Raw genomic sequence first — 15,120 nt, 5'->3', positions numbered from 1 at the left:
AACTTACACATCTCTAGCAGCCTACCAGTGTCTGAGCTTCTCTGTATTGCCATTGGATTCTATTGCCTATCCCAACACAGCCCAGATGACTTCCAACAACTCCTCGTGGAATTCTGTCACAGCTGCCCCTCTAAAATGGTTTCATTCCTTGCTTTCCAAAGATGGTGGCTGTCCTTTTCATCTCTTAGAACATCTCCCAAATCCTGGAAGAGCCCATCTCTCATAAGGCCTTCTCCAAATCTTCTAACCTAGAATAGCTCCTTCCTTTACTTAAGAAACCTCTAGTCTATCAGAAATTCAGACAGACTCCCAAAGACAGACCCTGGTTCATGGGGCCTTGAGGCAGCTCAGCCCTGCAGGCAGTTAACATGGAGCCACAGACTATGCTCTCAATGCCAAATGACACACACACACACACACACACACACACACACACAGCCCCTGGAACCAGTAGTACTACAGATAAAGAATGTGATGAGTGTTCAGGACACTCTGAATGGCATAGAATTCCATTCCTGTGGAGAGCCAGAGATGACCATCCCATGTCTCCTTTCTCTTCATCCTCTCAGCTCCCTGAAGGGTCTTATGACCCCTTCCTCCATCAACCCTGCCTATGAAGGAGACGGGTAGACAGGTGGACAGGCCAGTCCGCATCTGCTGACCTCATAGGATAGGGAGGAATTGCTGCTGAGCCACAGACTGGGCCCCTGAGTCATATGCTGGAGCCCTGTACCAAAGCCCCACTATCCCAGGGACTTCCAACCATGGGGGGGGGGGGCGATGCACTCACAGATGCCTCACAGAGTCGGTAGAAGTCCACACTGAGGTATGCTCTGATGCCATCCATGGCTCCAGGGAGGGTGACTCCACGTAGGAGGAGGGCTGTGAGGACCACATAGGGCATGGTAGCTGTGATCCATACCACCTGGAAGAGAAGACCATGTCTCCAAGTGGTGTGAGGCACCTGCAGGGGGACTTTGGTAGGGGCTTATATCGATGCATTTAGGGTAGTATGTGGAAAGGAGCGATTTGAGTCATGAGGGCAGGGAAGGAGAAACCTGTTATTGTTGGAGGGTTCCAGGTGTTGGCATATGTACCCATAACCAATATAACTCCCAAGTATTTTTACCAGTAAAAAATAAAATAATTTAGGTTCATGCTGGATACACCATTATGAATGATGCTTTCTCTCAACGCCCTAGCCCAAACACAATCCACCATCATGTGCCTACTGCTCTCACCAAATCATGGTCACCTGTCCACTCTCATTCAACCATGGCCAAATGTCTGTATACCCTGCTAAGGTTACATGCCAGCTCACCCAACCATGGGTGGCCGTACCACCCACCCAATAATGGCTGCATGTCCATACACCAATCATGGCCACATTATGCACTGACCACTGTCACATGTTCGCCCACCTACCCATGGCTACGTGTCTATTCACCAGCCCTAGACATGTTCCCCATCAACCAATGCCGCACGTTCACCCACTTAACATGGCCACATGAACGGAGACCTTGTGTCTAATCACCCGACTATGGCCATGTGCTCCCCTGCAATCGCAGCCACATGTTCCTTTACCCCACCATGGCCATGCGTCTACCCACCAACCATGACCACATGTCTACTCAGAAACTATGGCCACATGTTTATCTACCCACCCATCCACAGCCATGTCTTCTCAGGTCCTGTTGGTTAGTGCCTCACCTTCCCTGAGGTCTTCACTCCCTTCCATAGGCTGAAGTAGAGCAGAACAATGACCAGCACCAGGCAGGCTGTGAGCTGCCACCGTGGAGGGCCCAGGTCATCAATGCCATGGCTCTGGTGGAGGTGCAGCACACCACGCCTGGAGGAGAGGCAATAGTGATTCCGGAGGCAGCAGTTGTCTCCCAGGACTGGGGCACTGAGAGGGTCCCTATCCTCCTCATCCCTGTCATATGGAAAGTACCTGGTATGATCCGACTATAAATACCCCTTCCCATTGTGGAAGACCCAAGGCTGTCTTCCGAGTCACAGAACTGCTTTAAGAGGAAGAGAATCAGGATGCCTCACCAGGAAACCTGCATCAGATCAGCACTACCCTGTTACATCAACAAATCTGAGTTTTGGAGTTGGGAGGGAATGGGCAGCTTGGGCTTACAGATAAGTTGAGACCTCAGAAATTAGAAGGTACTGAGTGAAGCCACCATGTGCTACTATCTTGTAACAGTCCCAGGATTCTTTGCAGGAGTGAAACCAGGAAAGCCCTGAGCGGTAAAACTCCATATGCATGTTCCTGTGCATTCTGTATTGACTTCTCTCATTCTTGCTTTCGTAGTTCCTGCCACTCTAAGCAGCCTCTCTGAGGTGAATATGTGGAAGGTACACTTGCTTCCAATGAGCCTGGCAATGTGAGGGAGGCTGCACTCCCTTCAGAGTCAAGGGCTTTGATGCGGCTTCTGCATCAAAGCATGTGGAGGACTGCACAGTGAAAGAAGCCACCACAGCCCAAGACTTGTTTGACTGTGAGTCAGATAAGGTTTCCCAGGAAATTAATGTCCAGCCTCACAACAGAACACAACTGAACCCAGCTTTCTGGAGATTCTCATAAAAAAACAGGCATCCTGGCTCCAAGTTGGAAAACTTTGATCCCCACAGTCTAGGAACACACCTGGGATGCTAGTTGTTGCCAGCAGGGGCAGCGCAACACTGAAAATGCAGCTCAGCCCTTCTATCACACTCCCACAATAGTTAGGGCCAAGGTCCCCAGACAGGGGTCCCAGGCTGGTAAGGGTAGGGGGACAGATGGTTGCGCCGTGAGACTCTCACCATCATTCTCTTCTTACAGAGTGTAACTTGCTTGCTCAGCATCCTGTCTACCGTGAGTACTGTGCAAGCTCTTCTCTTGTGGGCATGTAGTATGAATCACCTGAGCTAAAGGAGACAGGCCAGTGCGCCTTCTGGTAGCATTATCAGCTCTGTCTAGTAGTGGGGATTCTTTTTTTCTGTCTGTCTATCTATCTATCTATCTATCTATCTATCTATCTATCTATCTATCTATCTGTCTGTCTATCTATCCACTTTACAGGCTGAACCTAGACCCCTCCCTCCTCTCCTCCCAGTCACAATCTCATGTCTCCTTCCTCCACTCTCCCTCATTCTTCTCAGAGAAGGGTACCCAAAGGGTACCAACCCATTCTGGCACCTCAAGTTACAGCAGGACTAAGCATGTTTTCTCCTCATAAGGCAGCCTATCTAGGCTAAAGGCAGGCAACAGAGTCAGAGACAGCCCCTGCTCCCACTGTTAGGGGACCCACATGCTGACCAAGCTGCATATCTGCTACGTCTGTGTAGGGAGCCTAAGTCCAGCCCATGTGTGCTTTTCAGTTGGTGGTTCAGTCCCTGTGAGCCCCATAGCCCAGGTTAGTTTACTCTGTAGGTCTTCTTGTGGTGTCCTTGATCCCTCCAGCTCCCTCTATCCTTCCTCATAGTGGAGATTCTTAAGTCCCCTGCCCTTGCCCTGGGCTGCTGTCCAGTGCTCCTTGCTTTGCTGTCCCAGTGGGACCTCATTTCTTAGAGCTTCTTAACAACACTGCCTGGAGCCAGAGAAAAGGGATGGGGGTTGAGAGCATGCGAGCAACTCTATGTGACACAATGGTTCAGCTCCTCCCAGAGGAAGGATGAGCTCCTCAGGAAGATCGTGGACACAGAGGGTCTGGCACCTGAAGCTACTGCCCCACATGACTTTATCAGTGACCATACCAAATCACTATTGACATGAGCTGGACTGTACCGCTTTGGTTCCATTTTGTAATAAAAGCCATGATGCTTTGGAGTATTGAAGATCCCATGGTCTGGAAGCTGGGGAAATGGTAAGTAGGTAGTATACCTGCCATGCAAGCATTAGGAACTGAGTTTAAATTCCCGGAACCTGCATGAAAGGCAGGTCTGTTGGTGCATACCTACAACCACTAGTGCTGGAGTGGGGTGCAGGGGACAGGAGGATCCCTGGAACTCATTGGCCAGCTAGCTTAGTCAAGTCAGTAAGCTTCAGGTTCAGCGAGAGTCTCAGAAATGCTAAGGAGAGGAATGACTGAGGAAGACACCCAGTGTCAGTCTCTGAACTTCACACATATATGCACACACAAACACATGTGAAGACACCCACGTGAATATGTACATATGACACACAAGCACATCCAGTAAGATGGAGAGTGATTAGAGAAGATAGCCATAGTTGACCTCTGTCCCCAACATAGACATGCACCTACACCAATGCTGCATGCATTCACACAGTATGCCCAGCTACATGAGCACATGTTTATGTCCATATAAACATTCATGCATATGCACCTACAGGTTTATGTACACACCCCACACAAACAGCACGTACATCGCACACAAGTGCATGGTATACAATGCACACAAGATATCATGGGCCGTTTAGAGGAGAGTCCAGCGCCCACCCCATACTGTTCACCTCCCCTCCCACCAATAGACAGAGAGCCCCATATTACACAGCAGGGACGATGCTCCTGAGAGTGGGGGCCTGCATCCAATGAGTACAGAGAGTTAGAGGTGATATTCAGAAATTTATGACACTTATGTGGTGTGCAGGGCCAGGCATGGTTAGCCCGGCATACTCACCAGCACTGAGGAAGGCTTCATAGTGTCAGTTCTTTTGTGCTCTCTTCAAAGCTGAGATCCTGGCTATGAGTCTCTTGCCTTAATAGGAATCTGTACCAGGGGTATCATGTACACAGTCTCTCCTGGGACATCCCCCCTCCTTCTCCCCATTTTACAGATAGAGAAATCAAGGCATAGAGAAGATAAGCTCTGCCAACAAGTAGCAGAGCTGAGATCTGGGCCCAGATTTCTGCCTCCGGCCCCATGGCAGCATACTACAATAGACAGATGAGACAAGTCTGTAGCCTGGCCCACAGAAGTGTGCTATAATGGAGAAGAGAGGCTTGAAGACAGCCTGGACCTAACCCTTCAGGAAGGGATATCAGACACTGGACTGGAGGTAACCCAGGACTGAGATTTGGGGGAGGGGCACATGGGGATGTATCCAGACAGTGCCTGCTTCCACCTGCAGGAACCCTCAGCCCTGGCAGGGTAGGGCAGGGTTCTGAGATCAGTTCTGCGTCTTGCTAAGTACAGGGAATGGACTGGAGCTCAGAGAGCCCAGAAAACTGCACACTACAGGGAAGAGTCTTGGAAAGAAGGGCCCTTCTAGAAAGGGTCTCCACAAATCTACCTGTAAGAGCATGAAGTTCTTCCTGAACACTGGGGTGCAGTCTGCAGGAAATTGGGGGTGGAGCAGAGGAGATGACTTACTGTTCACACAAAGCCCTCAAATCACAGAGAATGCACTCTCTTTCAAGGGAACCTCCTAGAACCACAAGCACAAAGCTTAAAGCCATAGAAAGACACATGACACCAACCCCTGACCTCCCAGAACAGACCTCATGCTCTTAAAGGAAGAGCAATGCTAAATACTATTTAGTGTAAAACTCACCAAATCTACCATCTAATAAAAACAATTGAACTCCATGCTGCATGGCAACACCAGCTACCCTGTAATCAATTAATCTCTGTAATTCCAGGACTTGGGAAGCTGCAGCAGGAGGATCATGAGTTTGAGGTCAACCTAGGCTTCCCGGAAAGACCTTGTCACAAACCAACAAGACAGAACTATTTGTGCTACCCTTCCCAACAGCAGTGACAATCCAACAGTTATAGAAAAATGGTTCTTCAGGACAGCAGCCTGACACTGACTCAGTGTGTTCTGACCTTGGTTCTTAGTTTATATTTGTTTCACACACACATTCTACCTCATACTGAAGTACTAAGAACAAAAGTGGGATTATGTAGCTAGTCTGGCCGGGATGAAATGTTCTAAAGAGACACTGTCCCTCACCTTTGGCCATTAAACTATTGAAATAATGAACCTCATGAAACTGAAGTCTCTCCAGGAATGTCATGTTGGCAGAAGAGAAAGCCTAGAGCCTGGGCCAGACAGAGAAGACACTTTTCTCTGAAGAGAGACTTACAGGTTGTTAGACTGCCTTACAGAAGAGATAGCGATAGGTCAGTGTTGTGCCTGTGACTGTTGAACACCATGACTGCCTGCTTAGTTATACATTAAGCCTGGCCCCCACTTAAGCCTTATGCTAATGGTGGGATCTCTGAAGATGGACTTGGTGGGAGCAGAGCTGAATATTTTGTCTCTTCCCAATGTGGCCATGTTGAATAAACCCACTTTTTCTCTTTTTTCACTATTAATCTGGCTCTTCTAATTGGCTTATGAAGAAGAAGAAGGAAAAAAAATGAGTGAAATCATCTGAAAACTTCACACCATATAAAAATGTATTTTGCTGGCCACAGCATGGGTAAGCATGATCTGTACTGGCAATCACAAAAAAGACGTGGGGAAGTGAGAGAAAAAGAGCGGGCTCTGAAAGGTGTATACAGTGGGGCAACATCGTTGGGATGCGGACTGGGTAAGTCAAGCCCCGTGGTGTCAATGTTAGCTGCTAGAAATGGACAAGCTAAGGTTCATTACCCAATAGTGCAAAGAAACGTAAGAATGAGAGTCAAATAATTCAAAAGAAGAGGGAGAAAGAGATAAAAACAATAAACAAAGAAATGAGGCCTATTAGAGAAAACGCGCACACTGGCAACTATTGGACAAAAATTCCAGTTAAAAGACAGAGATTGTTACACTGGAAAAAAAAAAAAAGAAAGGAAGAACCAGCTCTATGCTTCCTCCTAGTCACTCACTTCAAATGGGACACGCTGAGATTAAAAAGGGTGAAGCAGATTTATCAGGGAGCCACCTAATTATAAAAGGGGGCAGACTTATTTGAAACTAGACACAGTAAACTTCACAAGGAGGAATATAACCCAAGAGGGACATTTCCTGATGGGTAAAGGAACAAAATGAAGGCTTAACATTCATGAACACATGTACTTCAAAACACCCAATCATCAGGGCCAGTGAGAGAGCTCAGTAAGTAAGGATACTTGCTACCAAGGAGAGAACTGATTCCCATACATTTTCCTCTGACCTCTGCAGGCCCCACTGTTGTAAATGCTCATGTGTATATTTGAGCACACGCACACACACAAATAAATAAATAAATAAATAAATAAATAAATAAATAAATAAATAGAACAAAAACTTCAGCTTCAGATGAAGCAATAACCATTGATGCTATAAATAGTAACAGACAAAATCACAATTATAATTGAGATTTCAAAGTCCATTCTCAGTAATTTATTAAACAAGTAGACAGAAAATCACTAAATAAATTAGGGCCTGAACAACAATCTCAAACATGCATATCTGGCATTCATATAATGTTCTATGTTTCTCAGTCTAGCCTCAGTCTCCTAGGCTCAGATAAGTTCTGGGACCACAAGCATGCACCGTGCAATGTGGCTGGAATGCATGCAGAACATTTCCTGACAAAAACCATATCATAGGCTGCAAAACACATTTCAGTATGTAGTAACATTAAATTTTTATGAGTAAAACCTATAATACATGTTGTCAAGACAATTAAATTACAAGCTGATAAAAGAAACATAAATAGACAATCCCAGGATTTTAAAAAAAGTGTCTTCTAAAAACATCCTGTTATTAAAGTAGAAATTACAGTAGAGATTCAGGAACACTTTAAATTGAACTGAAATGAAAACATCAAAGAGTGAGATGTAGCTACAGCAGTCCAGTAGAGGCACATTTATAGCTTTAAATCACTAACTTTCTGATGATTTGTATTAGAAAGTAGGTGGACATGGTACTGAGCATTTAAAGAAGCCAGGGAGTCTTGAGTGGCTAGAGTTATATGGCCTTGTCGGAAGGTTCTACAGATCATATGCATTTTCTTGGTCTTCATATCTATTGAGTATACTCATAATTTCTTAGCACAACCACAGTCATGACAGTACTGAGCTTGCAGTTTCTGCTCTGAGCCTGCAGAAGTTCTTTTATGCATGCCTATTAAGAGTGGACACCCCATGTGGGAGGAGCAGTCTAGATAGGACACAGAGTAGGACATTGTAGCCAGTCCTGGTGAGACCTGATAAGCTAGGGTCAGATGGAAGGGGAAGAGGACCTCCCCTAGCAGTGGACTTTGGGGCAGAAAGGGGATAAGGGAGGGAGGGTAGGATAGGGAAGGAATGAGGGAGGGGGCTACAGCTGGGATACAAAGTAAATAAACTGTAATTAATATAAAAAATATTAAAAAAGAATGGACATTGAAGAAATGTCAGAAAGAGTAAGAAGACAGGCATGTGGGGAGAAATGTGTGGACTTATCAAAAGGACTCAAGCCTGTAATCCTAGCAGTGGGAGGTGGAGGCAGAAGGATCATGCAATGCAGGCTACATAGCAAGACCCTGACTTTAAATAAATAATAAAGAGTAAAGGGTAGCTGGGATGTATCTTAGTTAGGGTTTTATTGCTATGATGAAATACCATGACCAAAGCAAGTTGGGGAAGAAACGGCTTATTCAGCTTACTCTTCCATATCATCTTTCATCACTGAAGGACATCAGGACAGGAACTCAAGCAGGACAGGAACCTGGAGGCAGGAGCTGATGCAGAGGCCATGGAGAAATGATGCTTACTGGCTTGCCTCCAATGGCTTTGCTCAGCCTGTCTTCTTATAGAACCCAGGACCACCAGCCCAGGGATGGCACCACCCACAATGAGCTGGGCCCTCCCTATCAATCACTAATTAAGAAAAATCTTACATGCTTCTCTATGGTTCCATTTTATGAAGCATTTTTTTTTTTAAATTGAGATTCTTTCCTCTTGGATGACTTTAGCTTTGTCAAGTTGACATAAAACTGTCTAAACACAGGATGTGACTTTGTGGTAGATTACTTGTCTCACATATACAAGGTCCTGATTCAAGACCTAGAACCTTAAAAAAACAAAGAGACTAATGCGTTTAAGAGTCACTGAAATAAAAACAATTTTGCAAGTTAGCCAGTTGACACTGTCTTGACTCCTTATTCCCATAGCAGACACAGCCTTTCACTCTTCTCTAGAAGTAGTTTCTATCACTTTATTTAGTGGCTGCTGCCTGGAAGGGAAGTTGATGGAAGAGGTGGCTGACAGGAACATGGGACTTGCTGTGGTCACTCTCCTTGACATCCCTTTCATTGTTGGCCCTGGTAGTCATGGACTAAGCTGGCTGTAGGCACAGGAACCGGTTCTGCACAGAGGACCACCATGTCTGCATACCTTATCGTGGACAGCTGGATGGTTCTTGTAGAGTCAGAGCCTGGGGATGACATCCAGGATTTGGTGTCCCCCGAGACCTTACTGCTGTTCTCAAGGACACAGCAGACATGATCAGTGGCACTCTTCACATGTGTCCCTGCCAACCTGCTAGCTGTCAAATTCATGAGGTGGCATGACACAGGAACAGGAAGGGTGGGACTGCCACTCATGGACACCTGTGTTACAGGGCACAGCTTTCCTGTCAGCCACTAACTTGGTCTCTACATACTTCACAGGGCAATGTACACTGTCTTCTTGTCCCTCCACCCCATCCTAGTCAGCTTTAGTAAGAGCTCATCATCTGGCCAGGGCGACAGGCCTTTGCAGAGCACAGAGCTGAAGACCTCTGCTTTGCAGCCTTCCTTTCCAGACTTCCACAGCCTCATTTTAAAAGACAACAGTCTTTCCTTCATCATTCCTTATCACAAATATCTAGGTTAAGTACATTTTCCCTCTAATTTTCTTATCCAGAAACCACACAGAGGAATCAGTGCCCCAATGACTTACAAAGACAAAACCACACAGAGGGATCAACACCCCCAACGACTTACAAAGATAGATCAGGCAGCTCCCCAGACTCTCACTCCCTCTGACACCTCTGCCTTTTCCAAGTCTTTTAAACCATATTTCAGTCCATCTGGCAGTTGTGAAAGACACATGAGCTCAAAAACTTAGTCACCCTTTTCTCTGTGTATAAGCTGACCTCAAACTTGACTTGGCTCTTAGCTTCCTTTAGTGCAACTGATGGATCTCCCAAACTAACTCTTCTGCTGGAGTCCTCAGGCACTGGCTTCCTCCCACTCTTGCTGATCCCTCTGCTTTGGTCAGACACTGCTTCCACAGATGGGGACACTTGACAACCTTGTGTGTTAGGTTGGGGCTTTTCTCCTTAGAGTATTCAGTAAGAGAACGGTAATAGGGAACAGCCTTAAGAATTCACTAAAATCTAGTTCAACAGACAGTGGGTGTGCTCTTTGTTCTTTGAGTAATGCCATCATTTCTTGTTTGCTGGCCTTAGGAAAACCTCTATCTAAACATTCAGGGCAGTTCTTCCATTCAGCTCTCCAGTCTCAGGTCCTCCAATGAGCACTACTTTTAAAACCTTAAAGGTGGGGCATTTTGTTTTCCAAATGAACCTGTTTGACATTAAAGCAAAAATGGCTTTTTTTTTGCTAAGCTTCTGCTTTTCCTCTGTAGTCCAGGCTGGCTCCGAACTTGCAATTCTCCTGCCTCAGTCTGTTGAGTACTAGGGTCATAGGCACTGGCCCAGCTACAGCTTCTCCTGCTAAGTGGTAAGTGAAATCTTATACATTTAAACATGAGTAGTAAAACATTTCAAATAGGTCAGTAAGAGTTCAGTCCTACAAAGAACATCAGTGTCCATGGGAAAATCCTCACCTTGACAGCAACTGCTTCAAGTGCCTTTACTCATACCTGTCACAGAAGCCACACTTCAGCAGACCCTGCCTTAGTCAGAGTAGGACAGCCAGCACCAGCAGTGTCCTAAGAGAGGCAAGGCATCTCCAGAGCTTCATGGAGGAGCCAGACTATCTTACACATTTGTAAATTTACATCTCCATAGCTACCATCTTGAAAATCATACAGGGGAAAACATTGCCTATAACAGTATGGCTCTTTGTGGTAAACATTCACATTCATACACAGATACATATGTGTGCACACATACACACACAGGCACACATGTACACACATATGAATGAATGTACACATGCACACATGCCTCAACTCCAAGAAAGGTCAACAGTGAGCCTATGGGGTAGATGTCACAGCCCTTCCAGGATAGGCTACCTAATGATGAGGAATGGCATAAAGAGCTGATGGGTGACAGAAGGACTCAGAGAAACAAATTCCATGAAGGGGTACTAGCCTACAGGTGGATGGTAAAAGGCCAGGCCTAACAAGGAGATGACCTGGCAAGAAGACAGAAAACCAGGAAGTCTCGCTGGAGATGAGAGTGTACCAGCATTGGGAAAGGAAAGCTAGCATCATGCAAGGAAAAGAGAGACAGTGAAGTAAGTGAAGATGTTTATAAAAGAGGAAGCCTCGTGGCAAGGGGACAGCCCTTCAACCTGTCAGCAGTCTGCCTGTGAAGCTGAGGCACCCAAGCAGCAATGCTCAGAGAGCTCCCTTTCTGGAGCTAACAGAGAGCTTGCTTGTTCTGTGTCCTGTGTCCTGGGAGCTTGAAGCCAGAGCCTCCTTCCTTCTAAGCACTGCTGCAGTGTCTTGGGAGGCTCCTTCACACCCACTATGCAGGCAGGATGGAACAAGTGGGCAACAGTCCAAGGTCCATCCCTCCTGAGGCCCCCATTATTAGAGTTTGGCTAAGGATGTATGAGACCATCCTTGTGCAATTCAGAAATATACTGCATAAGGAACAGGGCTCAGCACCTATTGGCAAGGATAGGGATGTGTTCAGCACATCTTTGAGAACAAAAAGGTGGGTTGGTATCCTCAGTGCTTCTCCTGAGTTCCCAGACTGTCAACCCTCCCATTCTCCAGGCTGACAGGAAGAACTGACCACTCACTTACTCAAAGTACTCAGCAGCGGGCGTGGTCCCAAAGGTGTCATTGAGGCCCAGGCCATCGCTAGAGTTGCTGTAATGGGCGTCAGAGCAGTTAGGGCTGTTCCAGGTGTTGTTGCAGTGGATCCATGGGAGGTCCATGGTGAAGGAGGAGAAGAAGTAGTGGAGTGCCCATGCGATGATGACGTTGTAGAAGAAGCCCACGTAGAAAGAGATGAGGATGACAGTGAAGCCCACACCTGGTGATGACAGTAGAGCCACCATCAGCAGGATGACCAGTATCTAGTCTCCGAGCTGGTGCACCGATATCAACACCTTAAAACACACAGGAAGGATGGGTGCCAGGCCTTATCCTATGATTACAGAGAAGGGTTTGCCACTTTTCAAAATCATTTGCATCTACCAGAGACTTCAATATGTCTCAGAGAGTCATTGAGAAGCAGAAGGGTCATCAAAGGCCATCAGAAAGTATCTGAGACCACCCTCTGAACATTCAGGTATTCCCTAAGGGTCAGCCATAGATATACTAGACCATCCAGGGTCACCCACAGCCAAACAGAGTTACTAAGACTGTTCATTTCCACCATAGTCACTCAAGAAGCAGCCAGGGTCCTTTAGACACATCTAGTATCATCTATAGTTTCCTTGGATCATTCAGGAAAGCCAAGCATAGTTATCTATGGCTATGGGATCCACACCAAACCTCTAGAATAATACACAACCATTGGGGCCACCAGAAACACTCATGATAACAGAGCCATTAGAGGATACCTATAGTCACCCAGAAATGCTCTAAGCTATCCAGAGCCACCAAGAATCATTAAGAAACAACTAGAACCCTTTATGGCCATCTACAAGAACTAAGGTTTATTCAAAACAATCAAAAGTTAATTACCCAGGGAAACCCAGGACCACCTAGAATTGAACAGGCCATATACAACAATCTGTATTTATGCATATCTGTTAAGGCTACCCAGAATCTCTCAAGACTTAGTCATTGATAACTACTTATGCCCTTTCTCCAAGACCACCCAGGACAGTCATCTAGCATGTTCACAGTCACCTAGAGCTCTCAGGCCATACAGGGTTACCCAGGGGATTCAAGGATTAGTCAGAGTAAAACCAGAACAACTAGGTGCACCTAGGGTATATTAGATCACCAAGGACTATTCAAGACCATCCATGGTTTCACTTAACTGCTATGATTACCCAAGGCTTTGTAGAGATCACTAAACCTGGGATTTGAGATCAGCCATTTTGTGGGCATTTCTGTAAACTGGAGTAGAACACAGAGGCAAGAAGTCCTCAGAAAACGGCCATCCTGAGCAGTGGCAGATGGTCAGGCAGTTAAAATGCTCCTCACATTGGTCAAGGGTTTCCTCCATGCTCCATGCTAAGTAAGCACAGTCACATTCCTGCGACTGTGATTCATTTGACTGAAATACATGCAGAATTCTCATTTGAGTATCCCTTCTCAGCTTTGAAGACATAATTGTTTGGGTTTATGACTTTTGTTGACTTTGTTAAAACTTGATTAGACTCCGTGGCTTTTCTGGTTTGCTTGGAGAGGAGTATGACTTACAGGTGAATTTTTCAGGTTGTGTCTTAGTTGCTTTGGATGGTCTTTGGAGAAGGTCTTTTCATGCTCAAGGTTATTTTCCTTCTATGAAGGCAAAGAGAAGGAACTAAAATGTATTTGTGTTAAGCCCAGAAGAATCAGTGGACTTACTTGAATGTGCTCAGAAATAGAAACAGTAAAATCCAAATTGTTTCCTTTGGAAAGCCTTCTCCTGTATAGAAGTAATCAAGATCAAACCACGTCACATTACAGTTTCATTCACCAAGCTCCTTAGGAGAAAGGCTTTGATTTACAGTGAACTCATCAGGCAGCCATTTTGGGAAGCTATGTTGTTTGTCAGCCATGTTGCCAGAGAGCCATGTTGTCATAATCCCCATTTTTCCAAATTGCATAATGAAGGTTTTTCCTGAAAAGTGGCTGTTAGTGGATGCCCCATTTGAAACTTTTTAAGGATAAAAACTTTGTATCTGACGTCCTCAGCTTGAAACTTTAGGAACTCAAAGAAACCTTTGATCATCTATTATGGTGAAATGTAAAGGCAGGGTCTGAAGAAAGAGCTGACTGTGCCCCTCGTCCTTTGGGGACATTGCTGAGTGTGGCAGGAGTGTTCCATCTGGGCTTTACAAGAGAGTGACAAGAACACCTTTCTTCACAATGGAGAAAAGTCTGCCACCAACTGATGTGGCTTCCATTGCAAATGGGCTTACAAGTGAGATGACTTGCAACAGACCACCCTCCCATCTATATCTCTTTGGCTGTCCCAAATGCTGGGAAAGGAAAATGTCTCCTGGGAAGGGGGGCAAGAGTTGACTATTGAGTTGGTCACTATGAGCTCTGCTCCTCAGGAATACAGAGCCCCAGAAGGCCACTAGCTTCAGCTGCAGAAGCCTATCACCAACCGGCCAAAACTACTGGCTTCCTCCTTTATGTCCTATAAGACATGGCCTTTAAAAATCTGCCCCACCACATGTTCTTGTTTGCCATAAGAATGTTCTTATAGCTGAGTATAATGGAGTATACCTGAAATCCTAGCACTTGGTGTACTGATGCAGAAGCATCACTGTGTGAGGTCAGCGTGGGATATAGAGTAAGACCCTGTTTCTAACAAAAAACAAAACCAACAAAAAGAGCTGTCTTGTGATGACTGTTACCATATTGCATATACTCTAACTATAGCTCCACTTGTTGCCCTTTCTTATCATAAGCACAGGCTGCAAAATTTACCAGGTTATAATCAAGACAGGGGACATTCTCATAAATCTGGGTGGTTTTAGTGACTACAGTGCTCTCTCTCTCTCGTATATGTGTGTGTTTACTTACATCAGAGAGATAGACGTGGAGAAAGAGAGCAGGAGGGTAGAGAAAGAGAGAGATTTAAGAACCCTTTCCTCAGAGATCCCATGAGTTGCCTTCAGATGATGAGGCCGCTCCAGCTTCTGTACCCACCCTCAAAGCTAAAGCTGTGATGACTCATGAAATCAAATGAGAGCTGGCCCTGATTTCCATGTTTCTCACCTTGGACTTCATTGCACCTCTACCTCACCTGAGACTTCTCTGTCCTCCAACTTAGACTTTACTTTCTGGCCCTCATCTTGTCCTCACTGTCCTCATCTTGTCCTCACTGTCCTCACTGTCCTCACTGTCCTCACTGTCCTCACTGTCCTCACATTGTCCTCACTGTCCTCACCTTGTCCTCACTGTCCTCACTGTCCTCAC

At 45.8% G+C, this 15,120-nt stretch overlaps 1 protein-coding gene across 1 annotated transcript in view; it reads right to left on the bottom strand.

Annotated features, from left to right (window-relative positions):
* The window catches only part of Slc6a3 (solute carrier family 6 member 3), a 41,973-nt gene that overhangs the window by 19,759 nt on the left and 7,094 nt on the right, over positions 1-15,120 (bottom strand). The window contains exons 4-6 of the mRNA XM_055597922.1: positions 11,833-12,064; positions 1,711-1,849; positions 791-925 (exon numbers count right to left, since the gene is read on the bottom strand). Of these exons, the coding sequence (XP_055453897.1) occupies positions 791-925; positions 1,711-1,849; positions 11,833-12,064 (506 nt within the window). The remainder of the gene's footprint in view (positions 1-790; positions 926-1,710; positions 1,850-11,832; positions 12,065-15,120) is intronic.

This window comes from Psammomys obesus, unplaced genomic scaffold, assembly GCF_907164565.1.
Source record: "Psammomys obesus unplaced genomic scaffold, mPsaObe1.curated_primary_1811, whole genome shotgun sequence".
Taxonomy (NCBI): Eukaryota; Metazoa; Chordata; class Mammalia; order Rodentia; family Muridae; genus Psammomys; species Psammomys obesus.
This window is presented reverse-complemented; position numbering and strand designations above follow the sequence as displayed.